Source organism: Dipodomys merriami, unplaced genomic scaffold, assembly GCF_024711535.1.
Source record: "Dipodomys merriami isolate MVZ:Mamm:240054 unplaced genomic scaffold, mDipMer1.0.p SCAF_26, whole genome shotgun sequence".
NCBI classification, from domain to species: Eukaryota; Metazoa; Chordata; class Mammalia; order Rodentia; family Heteromyidae; genus Dipodomys; species Dipodomys merriami.
The window spans coordinates 2,857,088-2,874,685 of record NW_027204048.1 but is presented as its reverse complement, the minus strand read 5'-3'; the positions used below and the strand labels follow the sequence as shown (position 1 = coordinate 2,874,685).

At 40.1% G+C, this 17,598-nt stretch overlaps 1 protein-coding gene across 13 annotated transcripts; it reads right to left on the bottom strand.

Annotated features, from left to right (window-relative positions):
• Nucleotides 1-6,889: 6,889 nt before the first annotated feature.
• On the bottom strand, nucleotides 6,890-17,517 carry Hnrnpk (heterogeneous nuclear ribonucleoprotein K). Of its 13 annotated transcripts, none has more exons than XM_070035494.1 (16): nucleotides 17,359-17,517; nucleotides 15,212-15,296; nucleotides 14,909-15,006; nucleotides 14,328-14,384; nucleotides 12,789-12,832; nucleotides 11,853-11,925; nucleotides 11,305-11,376; nucleotides 10,699-10,812; nucleotides 10,377-10,505; nucleotides 9,537-9,844; nucleotides 9,360-9,414; nucleotides 9,079-9,177; nucleotides 8,742-8,757; nucleotides 8,585-8,667; nucleotides 8,125-8,294; nucleotides 6,890-7,421 (listed from the first exon to the last, which is right to left on the bottom strand). In XM_070035494.1, exons 2-16 carry the CDS (start codon nucleotides 15,267-15,269, stop codon nucleotides 7,388-7,390), a joined length of 1,410 nt encoding a protein of 469 aa, XP_069891595.1. In that variant the 5' UTR covers nucleotides 15,270-15,296; nucleotides 17,359-17,517; the 3' UTR covers nucleotides 6,890-7,387. The 13 variants fall into 13 exon arrangements, with proteins under 13 accessions (XP_069891595.1, XP_069891598.1, XP_069891599.1 ...); XM_070035497.1 differs by having other exon boundaries at nucleotides 6,890-7,361; XM_070035498.1 differs by having other exon boundaries at nucleotides 9,094-9,177.
• Nucleotides 17,518-17,598: the final 81 nt, after the last annotated feature.

Genomic DNA, 17,598 nt, shown 5'->3' with positions numbered 1-17,598 from the left:
TTTCAGAGAACCCAGAGCGCGTCAGCTGCAGGAACCCTCCGGCTGAACTTGCGCTATACGGAACCCTAAAGCTCCGGGAGACACGCCCGGGAGAAGTCGGGGGAAACAGAGAACGGACGCACTTCCGGCAGAGGAGTCCCGTCCACGCTCACTCGGGCGCGCTCCGAGAACCTACTTCCGGGCCTTGCCCGGAAGTCACCTCCGTTGGTCCGGTCTGTTTCGAGTGGCCGGCTGCGGGTGGGCCCTGAGGGCTCGGCCCGGTCGGTTGGGAGCGGCCTCCTTGGAGCTCAACACCGCTCCTCCGGAAGAACGCGGCCGCGCCGTCCTCCGCCAGCCTCCGCCTCTCTCCTCCGGGAGGACCAAGTCTGAGCAATTTGCCTTAGTGCTGGGGGCTCAGTCACCCCGACTTGGACACCGAACAGCAGTTTCCCCAAATTTAGTTCTGGGCTGGGCCATTCCCTCCTGCCAGATTCCTGACCCATTTTGGGGCTGAATGAACATTGCGTAGTAGTAAGAGAGCTTGGAGAAATAATTGAGGTACTAGGCATATAAATGAACATGTTCCTGATTTTGTGCTCACTTATGAAACCCCATGTAAATGTCAGAAGTGGCTGAGATTTAAACTTTTGGGAATGGAGCTTACCAAATCGATGCTATAAGAGCCAATCACTAATAGCCATAATTCTGGCTTGTACCAGCATTCCCACCCTAAAACTTTAAGTTTTATAAACATACTTTATTAATAGAAAGGTACAGTTTCCATAATAATTTGGATTTGCTTAATCCTAATGATGCAGTAATTTTTTTATTTTTTATTTTTTGGTCAGTCGTGGGGCCTGAACTCTGGGCCTGGGTGCTGTCCCTCAGGCTCTTCAGCTCAAGGCTAGCGCTCTACCACTTGAACCACAGCACCACTTCCGGCTTTTTCTGCTTATATGGTGCTGAGGAATCGAACCCAGGGCCTCATGCATGGGAGGCAAGCACTGAGCTACCTTCTCAGCCTAATGATGCAGTATTAATAAAGAGGTATGTACTGTTATTCTCTAGAGCTTTAACATAAATAACAAAAAAAAAGTTTGCATCTTTGAAAAATCACTTACAAAGAAGTAATCATGGGGACTGGGAATGTGGCTTAGTGGTAGAATGCTTGCTTTGCACACATGAAGCCTTAGGTTATTCTACTCAAGCTTAAATACTCCAGGAGAGTCTGGTTGGCTTAAGTCAAATGCCTACTGGGTTGAAAAGCAGCGCTTAAGTATCAGTATTTCTTTTCTATATACTATATACAATGGGGAGAGAAAAACTTCACAAAGAAAACATGCTTTCAGCAAAGAAAAATGGGTAACTGTTAACAAAATGTCTTGTAATTCACTGACTTGGTTATTGAGCAATTTTTTTTTCTCACATATATACTTCAAAAACAGTTCTGCCTAACACAACACAGTTATTCCGCATAAAATAAAAAATCTCACCCATTCAATTGAAAGTGATAACTCAAAGTCTCTATCTCTTTTTTTTTTTTTTTTGGTCGGTCATGGGGCGTGGGAACTGCCCTTCTCAGCTCTTCAGTTGACTCAAGGCTAGTGCTCTACCACTTGAACCACAGCGCCACTTCTGGCTTTTTCTGCTTATCTGGTGCTAAGGAATCGAACCCAGGGCCTCATGCATGCAAGGCAAACATTCTACCACTGAGCCACCTTCCCAGCCCCAAAGTCTCAATTTCTTTCTTAATAAGAATCTTAAGTCCAAGCTGTCTGGGTAAGGTACATTTCTACTTCTTGCTCCAGCTCAACTGTGTTAGATCAAATCCTGGGATTCCTGGCTTCACTGGGTAAGTGTTTTCAGATGAAGAAGAGAGACCAAGGTATGATAGGGTAGAAGAAATTGGTCAAGCCATGATATGGTTTATCAGCCAAAGATTGCTTTCAACTTGATCCCATGTCTGAGACCCAGTTATTGATAAATGACCTATATATAAAAAGCTATTACAATAAGGTCTAACCCTCTGCCTAGAACATATTGTTTAAAAGCATTAGTCTTCTCTTCTGTAGGAAATTGTAGGGCCCTGAAAATCCCATATGCCTTCTGACTCTTCTGCCATTGATGGCAGAAGAAGAATAAACTTGGCCAGATAATAGTTTGGTCTCTTCTAGTTTTAAATGGTCTCATTTAAGGTTAATAGTTTTGATCATGTTCTTTCCAATTTTTTGTGGTTCTACCTTTCAAAGATGAATTCTGCTGTTCTTCTGGTAATGGTGTGTCAGCAAGCTGTCTCTGATCACCAGTTAAGGTATAGTCTGTCTTCATTCTCAGTTTTAGCTTTTACCCTCCCGTATTTACCACTGACTAGCCCGTGTAGTGTAAGTGGTGGTATGTCTTTTCAGCACTCAGTCATCCAAGTGTTACCCTTGAATTTTTCTTTTCCTTTGTTTTGGGCTGATACCAAGGCTTAATCTTAGGACCTCACTCAGTTGAGCCAAATTTTCAGTACAACTTTTTTGAAGATGGAGACCAGTGGACCTTTTCCTCCCAGGCTTTGCACATACAATCACAACTCAAAATTAGGCCTCTCATTTTAAACAGGGACAAATTTATAATTGCCTGAGCTTTCCCTCCAAGTATCTACTTGTCTTTTTCCTCAGACTGCTTCTTTCACTGGAAGTGTTGAAATTGGAGACCAGTTATGTCCATCTGTATATATTGTCTTATTTTGTTCATCTGCTAAGAGAATCAGAGGATTTGGGTTCCTAAATATTTGGGCCAAGATACTAGTATTTTCCTAAGCTCAAGGAAGGTCAGTGCATTCTAGGTAATATAGTTGTGACTCTTCAAGGGTGTTTTTGCTGACCCTGGGTGTGGCTTAGGGGGTAGAGTGCTTGTCTAGTGTGCATAAATCCCAGAGTTCAACTTAAATAATTTTTTAATAATAGGAAGTAGAGGTGTGGCTCTAGTGGTAGTATTAGACTTGAGGAAAAAGGCCAAGCAAGAGAGGCCCTGAATTCAAGTGCCAGTACTGGCATATACACACCTTCACATACACAAACTAAAAATAAGCCAACAAAACAAAAGGCCCTGTTTTTGCTTTGCCCCTGCAGCCTTAGGATGTAGCACTATTCCTGTTCACCTTGGTAACAAAATACATTGATGTTCATGAAAAGGTATACAAATGTCTGGGTATTTTTAAAAAATATATAGTGCTGCATTACAACAGCCCTCAAACTTCAAGAGTGTACTAGGGAATGTAAGATATTACTGTTGGCTCTGTAGACTGGTTGAAATTGGTCCTAGGTATACAACGTGAGAAAAACTGCATTACCACTTTCAAAAAGTTTTGTCACCACCACCACCAAGAAGTTGAATGCTATATTCATAGATAGGCTATAATCCTAACACTCAGAGGCAACTCTGGGTTACAAAGTGAGAACCTCTCAACAAATAATCGCTGTGTGCAGTAGTTCCCCTTATAATCCCAGTTATTCCAGAGGCAGTGATCAGGAGGTTCATCTTTTGAAGCTACCAGGCAAAAAAGCTAATACCATCTCAACAATAACATCAACAACAAAAAACTGGGTCTGGCCAGGTGCTAGTGGCTCACACCTGTAATCCTAGCTACTGAGGAGGCTGAGCTCTGAGGATCCCTGGGCAGTCCATGAGACTCCTATCTCTAATAAACTACTTAGGAAAAAAAAAAAAAGCGTGGAAATGGAGCACTAACTAGCCTTGAGTAAAAAGCAGCTTAAGAACTGCACCCAGGTCCTGAGTTCAAGCCCCAGGACCAGCACAGAAAATAAATATTGAAGGCAAAAAAGCTGGGTGTGGTGGTGGGTATGGTGGCACATGCCTGTTTTCCCAGCTAAGTGGGAATATATCAGCTCCTCCCTGCCACACACTGAGGGGTGGGTGGTATGGCTTAAGTTTGCAGTACTGAAAGGAAAAAAGGAAACCAAAAATATAAAGGAAGTTTGGTAAAATTTGAGGTCTGAATAGTCAAAGTGCCTCAAACTGGATCTTTCAGCTTCAGGTTTTAAGATTACATATGCCTGCTACCAAACCATGTCAGGCAGAGAAATCAAATGTTTGTGGAACAGTGAACTTTATCTTGAGCACTATAGGTCATTAAAGCACATTTTTTCCCCCAATGCTAGAAATGGAACCCAAGGCTTTAGGCATGCTAGTCAAGTGCTGTCCCAGAACTACAAGCTCAGACCTTATGATTTTTGATAGGTTCTTGATATGTGGGTCAGGCTTGCATTTTTACTCAAAATCCTCCTTGCCTCCACTTACCAAATCTTGGGATTTTAAGTACCACCATACTCAACTTGATATTAACTTGTATGGTATTACTCTCCAAACCTTGGTTCTTTACAACTAACAGAAAACAGAGTTGGGGCAAGCATTTGCAAAAAGACTATCTTAAAAGCATGTATGATGTAATTTCTGCCCAAGCATTGCACTTTCAAATCACCATGAAATCAATAGAAGTGAAATGTTTTTTTAGTATCCTCCACAACCCCTGACTTTTATTTTTTTGTTGGTCGTGGGGTTTGAATTCTGGGCCTGGATGCTGTCACTCAGCTCTTCAGCTCCAGGCTAGTACTCTACCACTTGAGCTACACCACCACTTCTGGTTTTCTAGTGGCTTATTGGAGATAAGGGTCTCCTGCCTGGGCTGGCTTTGAATGGAGATCCTCAGATCTCAGCCTCCTGAGTAGCTAGGATTACAGCCCTGAGTGTCTGGCTGGCTTTTCTTTTTGGTTGTGTACTTGCTGACATATTAGGACTACAGTATTTAAAAATAATCTGTTCTTGGGACACACACACACATGGTTATCCTTGCAATTACATCCTTAAAGCTTAAATATTACATACAACTTCTTACAAAAACTTGCAGTTTTGTGTTCCACTTCTTGAGCTTTTGACTTTGCTCCTGGCTACATTAATTTCCTACCACTACACAAAACACAAATTATAGTGGCAAAGCAAGTCACCTCCTTAGCAAATTGTATACTAAAATCCCCACGTAGCATTCTCAACCTGTTTATAATCTCCAGTGAGTTTGTGCACTCAATCTGAATTGTTATAAGTCAAAACTGAAAATTTAGGTAACAGTCCACTTACATAACTCAATTTCTCAATAACTTAAGAGCTTTGAAAGCCATATCCTCTAGGGATGCTTCCCTCCAATAGGACTAGCAATTTGACTCAATTGTTACCACCTCTTAAATTTTCTCTAGGGAAGCCTTATTTCACCCTAAGCCACTCCCTACAAGAACCCTTGTGGCAATGGAGACTAATTTCACCTCAGAGGAAACCATATCAAAAGCAGCACTAAGTGTTTTGACAGTTTAGCTTATTCTGATAAACCCACCCCTTATTTTATATAATCTCCTATAAAAATTATAATTTATTTTTCCATTTTCCTGGACAGTTGAAAGCCAACTGGCAATACTTGTATGAGCCAGAAACTGCAATTTTACGATGGATACACTATTTTCATTTCATGTATCAAGCTTTAAACTAACTTGAAAAATTCACTCAAAATCACTTGGTAACCAGGTGCAGGTGGCTCATGTCTGTAATCCTAGCTACTCAGGAGGCTGGGATCTGAGGATCACTTCAAAGCTAGCCCAAGCAGGAAAGGCCTTCAAACTCTTATCTCCAATAAACCACTAGAAAACCGGAAGTGGTGCTGTGGCTCAAGCGGTAGAGTGCTCACTTTAAGCTCAAGAGCGCAGAGACAGTGCCCAAGCCAAGTTAAAGGCCCACAACCGACACAGAAAAAAAACACTCATGGTGGCTTAGAGTGGTAGCACATGCCTGTATTTTCCATTTGCTGGGTGGGAGATCACGACAGCAGTCCAATCGGTTGAGATCTCCATCTCAACCAATGTGCTAGGCAATGGTAGTCAGTCTATAATCAAAGCAATATGGGGGCTTGGTAGGATGCAGTATGATAATGTTAAGGCAAAAGTACAAGACTAAATAAGTAAAGGGCCAGGGGGAATGGCTCTAGTGTCTACCTAGCAAATGAAGTCCCAAGTTCAAACTCTAATACTGCCAAAAAATGAGTGTTGAGGATTGGTATAACCAAACCACCAAAGTGTCATTTTATACTTTCCACACACAAAAGTGTAATTTAAGATTACTTCATTACCCTGTGAAAGGAATTTCACAGTTGTCAGTCAACCCCTTTTCAAATTGGGCACACATCAAATCTAGCATCATGGGATTTTTATTTGGAAGTAAAATTTGAACTATCAATACAAATGCCAAGATACCACACAAAACATCCACAGGAACTTTTTTTTTCATTTTTTGAACTGCTCACAAACATTTCCTACATAATCAACATACAACAGAGAAATGGTACATTTTTAAAATTTGCATACAATGGAAAAACAAGTATATATATTTTTACAAAGTTTAATAGACACTACTAGGGTTGACAGTTTAAGTCTATAGGTGAGAAATTATGTAATAAAAATAACCAGATTTTATTCAGCCATCAACCACTTCATAACTAAATGTTAATCTGAGTAATAAAGCTTGTTGCCAATCATTCTTCTGGTATATGCTTATATTAACTTGTGGTATCATTCTCCATACCTTGTTTCTTTACAACAGAAAACATGTAAAATTGGGGCAAGCATTTGCAAAAATAAAAAAACCCCATCTTAAGCATGAATGTGTACGATGTAATTTCTCCCCAAGCAATGGTTTTTCATACTAGGAAATCATTAGTACTGAATTTGCCAATATATTTTGTTTATATCCAAGAGGTGCATTTATATTTAACAGAGGAGCTGAAAAATCAAACTTAGTGTTTAGGAGTGGGTTAGAAAATTCAGCCACCATTTGAAAACTGTCTTAAAAAAATGACCACCAAAAATAGGTTCACTAAATTTATTTTAAAAATCATAAAACGTTTCTTACAAAAGAGCATTACATTCTGCACACTGCTCTGAACAAATGCCAGGGACATGTGAACTATTGTTACTTTCCTCCCTGTCCCACCCCCCAAATGTTTACAGTGACCACAAAGCAAGGTGTTCACAATAATTACATAGGGGGAATATTTTTTTAAACCACCAACAATGAACAAAAAATAAAATCCACTCACTCTGCTGCTGTTTCAAAATTTCAATGTTAGTTTTTGCACACCCTCCCCCCCAACCCTGTTTGTAAGGAACTAAAACATTACATCTGGTGAACAGCAAAGATTTCACTACACCTCAAATGCAGAACACCTATGAAGCAGAGGAATGTTGGCTTTTTAAACAGAAGCAGATAAAAAAAAAAGATGCAGGACTCCTTCAGTTCTTCACTAGTCTTAGAAAAACTTTCCAGAATACTGCTTCACACTATAAAAAAGAAAAAATATCTTGCATTAGAATCCTTCAACATCTGCATACTGCTTCACACTATAAAAGAAAAGAAAAAAAAGTACGAATTAGAATTTTTGTTCGTAACATCTTAATCAACATTAAGACAATTTCAATGCTAAATTTAAATGTCCATTACAATTAAAAATTTAAAAACACCAGCAATTACAAATCAAAGCAATGTAAAATTCAAGAAAAATGATTAATCAGACAGTAGAGCAGAATTAAGAAAATGAAACTGAAAGTTGTTAGTATTTGGTAGAAAAGACAAGAAATGCCAGGAAGGTGTGAAATGCTGCATTTTACAGCACCAATCATTTGTCCTGTAGAGGTGACCTGTGCCATATGGCAGACTGTGATTTGTTGTCAATTTAGTTATCTAAAAACAACAAAATCACTAGTCTTCCACACAGAACTAAGCCAACATCCAATGAATCTTCTATAGTTTCTACAGGCTCTCTGTATAATTTATAAGGAGTGGTTTTGGCAGCAGTTTTCACCAGAGAAATGAGAAGTTTGGTTGGTTAAGGCTTCTTCCAGCAAGATTAGTATTGAATGTCTTCATTTTTAGTAAGAAAGCAGAAGAAAATTAAGGCAAAGCTATTAGAATATTAGAATGTTTAGAAGTTAGGTCCCCAAATGACTGAAACACCATGGTTTCTAAAAGAAAAATTAACTGAGAAGAAAAGTTCTTAAGTATTTTAGTGTATATGAGTTAACACAAAGTTAAACACAAACTAACCTGTTCTGCAGTAAATACTGTGCATTCTGAATCTGGTCCTGTGTTCCTGTAATGGTAATGATCCGATCTTCGGATCCTTCTAAAGGCTCATCAATTTTGATCGAAGCTCCTGACTCATGACGGATTTGTTTAATCCTTTGACCACCTTTGCCAATAATAGATCCAGCCAACTGAAAAGATTTTTAAATACAAGTGTTCATGTAACTTTTAAAGAAAGCTTGACAAACCAAAGACTGGATTATAAATATCTATACACATCCTAACATTTTTTTTAATACTTTGAAGACATTGAACATCACTGACTAGACAAACTGGAGTGACACATTAAATCCTTGAACATAATCTAGGGTTCTAGTAGTTTTAATTAAAACCTCCAGATGAAAGGAAATTTAAGAGAAATAGACAGCACCATTTAAAGAAATTTCACTAAATGTTTGTTCCTAGTATTAAGGATACTTACATCTTTGGGAATAGTTACTTGTGTAGTAATAATAGGTCCACCAAGATCACCATATGAGCCACGACCCCCTGCATAGGAATAATCTGATTTAAATGATAAGCATTAAGCTCATGTAAAAAGTATAAAATGTTTGATTTTTACAAAAGAGAAAACTTACCATATCCAGAGCCACCCTAAAAAGAGAAAAAAATAGAAAATTACTTTGCCTTCAAAATACAAAGTCACTGTAATACTAAGCAATCCTCAGTTTAGGAAATCAAAGTCACCCACATCTCTCTAGTTTATTCCCCACAAATTATATATTTATATTATTGTAAAGATACTGTACAGGAGTTACAGTTACATGATTAATATAATGAATAAGTACATTTCTTATCAAGCCATAAGTAAATTTTAAGTTTTAGTTACATGGCATTCCAAGAAACAAATTACTACATGAGAGGAAATAAAACTAATTGCTCAGCAAATAAACATCTTAAATTACTGATATGTACATTAAAATATTCAACCTGTGGTTCGTAAGCCATCTGCCATTCTGATGGGCTCCATGTATCTATCGCAGAGTCCCAAGTTTCATCAGCACTAAAACCAACCTGTAAGTAGAAAAATTAACACAAAGCTACATCATATTGCCCGTTACCACTCTTATATGTTTCTGAAGATTTTCATTTTTAAAACCTGTTAAAACTCCTCTTAATTCATTTAACAAAATGTTAACTATGTGACTTTAATACTTCAAATAGCCCTCACACACTGCTAAACAAAAAGTCCTTACCATTCCATCATAGCGGTCTCCAGGTCTTCCTCTTCTGTCATAGGCCATTAGATCTCTGTAAACACATTAGTCACAATCTCAATTTCCGTAACATACACAGCAAATTACTCCACCCACCAAGAATGCCTTTTATGTAAATATGTGGCTAAACACCTTTCCCAAACAAAAAATACTTACCCTCCTCTAGGTGGAGGTGGTGGAGGAAGAGGAAGATTCCGAGCTCTGCTACCACCCCGGCCACCTCTACCAGGAGGTGGAGGAGGAGGTCCACGACGAGGACTCATATCGTCATAATCTCTTCTAGAAGGAGGCATGGGACGACCACCCCGACCAGGAGGCATTCTGTCAAAACCACCTCTTCCCCGCATGGGAAATCCCACAGGACGTCCACGACGATCATCAAACATCATCGTAAAACCGCCATAATCATATGTCTCATCATAGAAGTTGGGATCATAAGGCTGTGCACGTCCTTTAATTGGAGACTAAAAACAAAAATATAGCAACCTTATTGACTGAAGAAATAAATGCCTTAGGTCTTACTAACCCTTCTTTCGAACAAAGTATTTTGATCAAGAGGTAGAACAAATACAAACAATGATAGTGGGAAAGAACCTTAAAATGGATGGCTAGCATGATCTGAACAAAAAATAAATTTTACTACATGGAAGTATAAGGAGAAACTAGAAATATCTAGATACCTTCTTTCATTTTTACATTATAAACTACAATGTACACACAATAGGGGTCAGCTCTGAGGAGTAAAACTTGAGAGCTGAAAGGACCGTTATCTTGGTCCAAGATGTGTCAAATGAGACATAGTCTGAGAAGAGTACAATATAATGCAATGGTTAAGATTCAAATTGGATATTCTTTTGAAGGACCAACACATGTAAACCTGGACAATATAAAATTGCTAGGAAAAGCACAAGAGCACAAAGACTAGGTACAAAATATTCTGAAAATTTGAAGTTTAGCAATTTCATAAAATTACAAAAACAAAGTTTTAAAGATTACCTCCGATATAAGATCAAGGATGATTTTTATGCACTCTACAACTCTATCAGGCTTTCCTCCAATAAGAACAACTCTGTCAGTGGAATGAGGACAGCATTCTTGGAAAAGCTTGATTGTTGTCTGAGTATTCTGCAGTTAAGTTTACAAAAAGAAAAATTAGAATAGATTGAAAAGATTTATCATTCAGTCTAAAACTACCGGACTAAAATTGTGGCTAATCACCATGACATACAAATAACTTGACAAGTGCCACCAGACTTTCATTATTTTAAAAGAAAAATAGATTTATTCAGTAATGACAGGAAACATAAGTGCCCTTTACCTCTCGAAGTTCTTTGATTTTAGCACCTTTGACCCCAATAATTCCTCCTGCCAGACTCTGATGAATCAACAGTCTCAACTCGCAGTCAAAGTCACTTCCTTTATAGTGTTGGTACTGTGGAGGGAGAGTTTTAACATTTTAGTTTCATGTCAGTTATTCCCCTATATACACTTATTAGCTATAAGCATAATAACAGACTGTTGCAGTAAGCAACCTGAATTTGTATTTCAATAACTTTACCAGTTATGTGCTTATTATCCTCAATAGCCAGGCCCAAAAAGGACATTCTGCACCACCTTAAAAATTATTTTATTTTCAGGTCCTGCAACACCATACCCACACTGCAGCCATTTAGCATGTCGCTGTTACCACAAAATATTAACATTCAAATAACACGATAATAAAAAATGACTGCGAAGCACTTTGCAAATATAGTTAATTCCCACTGCAGCATGGAGCAGGGTCAACAGTGAGTTGTAAGACCATTCATGTATCACATTTTAAGCCTTTTTCTAGAGATGGGAAAAGTGCACTATGTTAAAAATAAAATTGATCCTATGGGCCAGGCTCCATACTTCAGTGGGGTTCAATGGCACTATGACATACATTTAAGCATTCCACAGCATCAGATTCGAGCGGGAGCTGGCTGGTTGCAGTGGGTGATGGCAACTGCAGGCCCTGAAAGTAGAAAAATAAGAGTAATAGGTTAAGTGTCTAGCGTGATCAGGCTATTGTCGCATATATTGGTAAAGCTACTATAACATTTTAGTATGAGAAAAATTTTATCTAAACAGTAAGGTTCAATTTAAATACTTTTCTCCATATTACTAGTAATATCTTAGCATTGTAGGTTAAGATCTAAGCAATTTTTCTTTTTCAACATAATCCCACACCCCTCTAAAACTTCTCTAAGCCTGAAGTCTTTAAATATATGCTAAATCCATGACAATAGTAGGTTTTACTATTCCAATAGTGGCCACCCTGAAAATTACAAAACAAAAACCAAGTACTTGTGCATGACAATGATGCACTCACTTTATGCAGCTGTTTCTGTCAGAAATATATGCAAGTTCTCCCCTCCCTTTATGCCCCATATGGAACACCTTACCACCCCACATACTACCAAATACATTAAAAAAAAATTATGAGCCTACCTCTTCCAAGGTAGGGATGATTTTCTTCAGAATCTCTCCAATTGTTTCAATATCAGCACTGATGCTCAATATGCTGTCAAACACCACAAATACCAGATAGTACAAAAAAAGTGGAAAAGAAAAATGAGTCTTATGCTTGACATTAGTAGTCACACAAACTTTTACATAGAAGTAACATAACATTTACTCAACAGTCCCCATTTAAAGTGGCCTATTTATGGATTTTTCACATGCATTTTATGCCCAATACAGACATGATAACAGTATTAGGAGACTTGAAGAAAGACAGAAAGAATGGGCTTTTGGAAGGGCTCAGATTAAGTGGGCAATAAATTGACCAGAGCAGAGTTGAATATTTATGTTCCCCGCCACCAAGTTAAGGATACCCTCGCTGTTACATTGGTAAAACTGGCACACCTTTCTCTTAGGCAAAGTGGGGAATATGCAAGTGGTGAACATTGTATCTGGAATAAGGTTATGGATACCAGTTAGAAATTAGATTACTAAATGGGCTCTGCAAGAAAACAAATACAAATGCCAAGACAAAACAAAGACAACACAAATGAGAAGTGAAGGAAAGTGAACCAGAGTTAGCATTTCATCAGAAAAAATTATGAACAGGAAATGTTGGGAAGCAAGGTGGGCCACAAAGACAGAGCGAGAGACTATTTGGGTAACAATTTGATTTACAATGCAGCAAATATGCAACACTTGAAGCTGTGCTCCTTCCATCGAAATAAAATTAGTGGATCGTTTGGGTGGGCAACTCACGGTAAAAGTTCAGTGACAAAAAGACTTAATGGGGAAAATAAGACAGAAACTTGAAAAACAATACACCGTCTAAAGGGGATACTATTTAATTATATAAAAGGCAGGTAATAAAATACATTTCTCTCTTTCTAATCAGGCAGTGAGGCATAAACTGTTGGGACATACCGCTCGGGGCCACTGCTGTCTGGGACTGAAACACTGGCATTGTACTGCATTGGTCATTGGCGTTCGTGGATGTTGGCATTGGGCATGGGCATTCAATCAGAAGTTGTCAAGTATGGTACCCGTTTGGCAACGAGCACATTTTTGGGCATAGCCAACCAGGGTTTTCACATGGGCGTTCAGGGGCGGATGGGCCAACGTCATGGTGGGCAACGCAGGGGTAAGTCGATCCAGTACATGGGCAACGGAGATATATGGCCAAAAAAACAAGGAGAGGGAAAAGGGGGAAAAGCAATAAATTTTAATTTAATACAAACTATACTCAATACTCTCAATTAATGAAACAAGCTTAAGTTGTTCTGAAGACTAACACAATAATGGACTTCTCTATATCTGACTGGCTTAACATTTAAGGACCTTAAATGATGGTTTTCTAGGTTTTTTTTTTTAAAAAAAAAAACAAAACCGAAAAAAAAACAAAACCAAGGAAAAAAAAAACAAAAACAAACAAAAGAAAAAACGATGTTTCAGTAGCAGGCTGGCTCATGAGGGTAGACACAAAACCTGTCGTGACTTAAGTTTACTGAAATTCTTGAGGAAATTGGGGAAATTAATAACCCAGACAATTATATTGACTATCTGGATTAAGAGGAGAGGTTTATAAAAGACCAAACAAAAATTCCCACACCAAACCCCAACTATTAAGACTGGTTTCCTGAGGTTTTAAATGAACTCCTAGACCTGAACAGGCAGGTTTGTAAAAATTTAAACGAATTTTCAAGTTACAGTTTACAGTAATCAAGAGGAACATACAAAGATCTGTGACCAAGAGAGAAATGAAATACTGTTAAAATAAGTACTCAACACAAAGTTATTTGCCTCAATTTTAGCAAGAAAAACATTAAGAAATGTGTATACTGTAAGAAAAAAATAGAAATTTTGATGTAGTCCTTTATGTTTACTCACTTCTGATGCTGCAAACATTTAGTGTGTCTAATCACAAGAGTCAACCCACTATAAATCATGAAGACCCAACAAACCATAGGTATTGACAAATGGTTTCCCAATTGTAAGGTTAAGTGCCTATTCTATTCTTTACCCAGTTTAACCATGCAACCTATAAACATTTTTGTGCTCCATGTAAAAGCTGTTAAAAGAACAGATGGATGACTTTTAAAAAAGGAAGAATTGCTAAGTTTACTCAGCCACTTACAATGGTTGTCAATAATGTAATTGATCCACACAAGGGGAGTGTTAAAATTAAGGGTTTTTTAAACTGACACTATTTCTAGTTAAGATGTTATCTTGCCTGAAGTGAACAATTTGATGGAATCTTATTAGAAAGTGGTTTAATATAAACCTTACCCTACTCAATCTGGGCTTTTATTAAAACAAGAATGGCAAACTTTGAAATCATCTATGTAACCAATTATTAACAAATGGCTTGCAACTACATTAGGTGATTTCTATGATGTAAACCTTTAAAAGTTCTAGAAACAAAAACTGAATCTGCTTTTTCAGCACTTTAAATAAAACACTTACGTCTGTACGGAGAGCCTTAATATTCTTCCCTCCTTTTCCAATCACTGCCCCAGCATTCTGGAAGAGAGAAATACAAGAAATGGTTTTGACTTTACCTAAAACTACTGTATTAGTGCTTTGAAGCTTTAAACTAAGTTATAGAATTGGAAATCTATAAAGAAGCCAATTATGGGCATGAAATGATCAAGATTTCCTATGTACTCAATACAAAGCACTTTAAGATAAAGCTTTGAAATGCTCAGAATGCCCTTAATACTAGTACAAATTTAAATACAAATTAATTTTACAGTACCCTTTTATGCAAGCTGCTATGATGGTAGTAGATACCCTCACATTTTGATTTGGGTAAAGCAGCCTCATAAACTATTAAAAGTTTCTGAGTGATCAACAATATTATCTATATTTATTCCTTTGTTACTTTTAAGAATCATCCCCTTTCCTACTTTAACTGCTGAGCAGCTCACTATTTAATAGTTAACAAAATCTTACATTCTTCAGACTGTAAAGCCCTAAAAGCTTCTGCGAGGGATAAACTAGAATTTTTAGTATGAACCATCATTTTTTCAAAGATAAGTTTATACCTTGCTTTGAAGCAGAATGCGTAATTCAACCATCTCGTCAGTGTTGCGGGATCTTTTAAACGCTTGTTCCTCTTCCATATCTTCCGCTGGGCGTTTACCTGCAAATTAACAGTACAAATGTCAAAGAAAGCAATTTGTTCACAAAATACATTAAGGTTTAAGAACCTTAATGAGGAAGAAGAGATTTGTTACTATTCATGTTTCAAAAAGTTATTCTCTGCCTTTATCTTCTTTAATAACACTACCATCAAACAGAAAACATTGTAATAAATACTTCCAAAAATTAGAAAATTGTTTTCTCACCAAATTCACCATTGGTTTCAGTGTTGGGGAAGGTTTCCTCTGGCTGTTCAGTTTCCATTTTCTTGTATTAAATGGACACACCAATCTGTTGAAAAATAAAGAAGCTAGTACAGGTGGCTTATCATAAAGCAAGTTACACATCTTATTACACTTCATAAAGACTGCTTCTAGGACATGCTAATTCTCTATCTTTTCAGAGCACAACTGGTCTGGGTAGAGCCAACAACTGACACCTTATTGTCACAGTAGCCCATAAAAAGGCTAATCGGTTTTGCTATTGTTCAGTACCAAATACTAATTTCAGGTGTCACAACTGGTTTAAACAAAGCAAGCCAGTGATCTAAGTTCGATCTTAAAATTCGGTGGCTGTTTAACCAAAGAATTCACAAAGTGATTTATTAAAGAAAACCACCATTTTTAACCAATATAATTGTTTTCCACCATGGCAACTTACTACACACCATGAAGTGCCTGAAAGTGCTGTAGACCTCCATTTTGCCCACAAAAACTTTTAAAGTTTCAAGGAGGTTTAGGTTTTTTCAGGTGATGACTCAATGTTGTTCTGACACCGCCTACTTACTATAAACACAATGGCAAATGTCAAGCCATATCCAACTAACCAGCTCAATCTGCTCAACAGCGAGATATAAAAATCCGCATTTAAGGACCAGGCTCTATTGACTACCATTCAACGAAACGAATGGAACCCTAGCCATCTAATATCATCCCTGGCAAAGAATTAAATTGGACTGAATAAAAAAAGTACTTAATCTAATAATTACATCTCCAGTACGAAACCCTAAGATTCTACGAGCCCCAAATAACAAGAGGACTAATAGAGGCGACCTGTATGTAGCCCTTGATGAACGGTTGACTAGACAGCACAAGAACTGAAAATCAAGGCAACACTTTTGCCTCTCAATCTTCGAAAACGCATAATAAGGGTTAAACATCTCCAGGACTGCAAGGGCAGCCTGCCCGCCCATCATTCAAAATCTAAGGCGTGGTGGGAGCCCCGGGAGGAGTTTAAGCCCCGGCAGCAGAGTCTAGCTGGAAAAATAATGCGGCTCGTCTAGCAGCCCTTAGAACCGAAACTCGCCTCGCCCGGCTCCACCAACCCAGGACAAATCCCGCCCTGGCCCTCCTCGTCCCCACCTCCCGAGGCCGCGACTGGCAACAGCCTAGTCCCATCAGCTGGAAAAGCCAAGCGGGCACAGGCGCCGCACCTCTCCTCACCCGGATCCGACAGGAAATGGCGGCCCGCGTAATGGCGACTACGTGCGACTAGGCGGAGCCGGGCGCCGACCCCCCTCCCCCACCCACCACGCGGCCCCGCGATCTCATCCCCCGCACCTCCCCCCCACCGCCCGAGAGACAAAGCGGCCGAGGGAGCCCGGCCCGTCCCACCCGCTGGGCCCGATTCCGCCGACCCCGGCCCGGGAGGCCCGAGGTACCGCGGGTTACACAAAAAGCCGGCGGCGGCAGCGCCGCGGCCTGCTCCAGACTCGGACGGACACACGCCCGCCCGCCCGCCCGCGCCATCTCCCCCGCGGACGAGGCACTGAGCCTCCGGTGCCCAGAGCTCACCCCACAGACACTCGCCTCACGATAACCCTCCCAAACCCCAAAGACCCTAACGCGGACTGCAGACACACGCGCAGGGAAATGGCGGAGGTGGGGGAGGGGAGGCCGGGTAACGTTCCCTCTCCAAGCGGAGAAGCGGACATCCGCCCGGGAGACCCTAAGACGGCCCGCTCGAGCGGAAAAGCTGGACTCCGACCCCCTCGCACCCCACGTACTCCTTCGCCCTGCCCGACTTCTCACCGAACAAATCCGCCGTTCCCTCCCGGCTGCGCCGCCTCACTCACTGCTAGACAGAGAAGGAGCACGGCCCCCCTCCCCCACCTCCTCGCGCTCTCCTACCCCACGGTCGCGCCCGATTGGCTGCCCAGGCGTCAGCGGCGATGGGAAGGCAAAACCATTGGCCCTAGGTCGCGTCAATCAAGGCGAGGAAGGAGCCGGGAGCCCCGCCTCCCGCCGGCGACTCCCTTTAGGGTGTAAGGCCATGGGGCCTGAGAAAAGCCGGGCTTGGAAAAAGTACACGAAGCTCTTTGGGGAGACCAACCCCTTTCCCGAGACCATACTACCTGAGCCTTAGAAATTCCAATTACTTATGGGCCGCAAACAATTGGGACTCCGGCAAAACGTCGAAGTCGGTGCCGCAGAGAAACAGAGGGTAATGGCGTCTGCAGTGCCGCCGCCTGGAGCGCCCTCCTCCTTTCTCGTTCGCGCACTCACTGGCCATGGGGGGGAGGGGGGAGAGGGGAGGTGGAAAACTTCTCGCGAGATCTTAAGGCTTGGGTTCACGCGCCTAGGGAGGGGCGGGG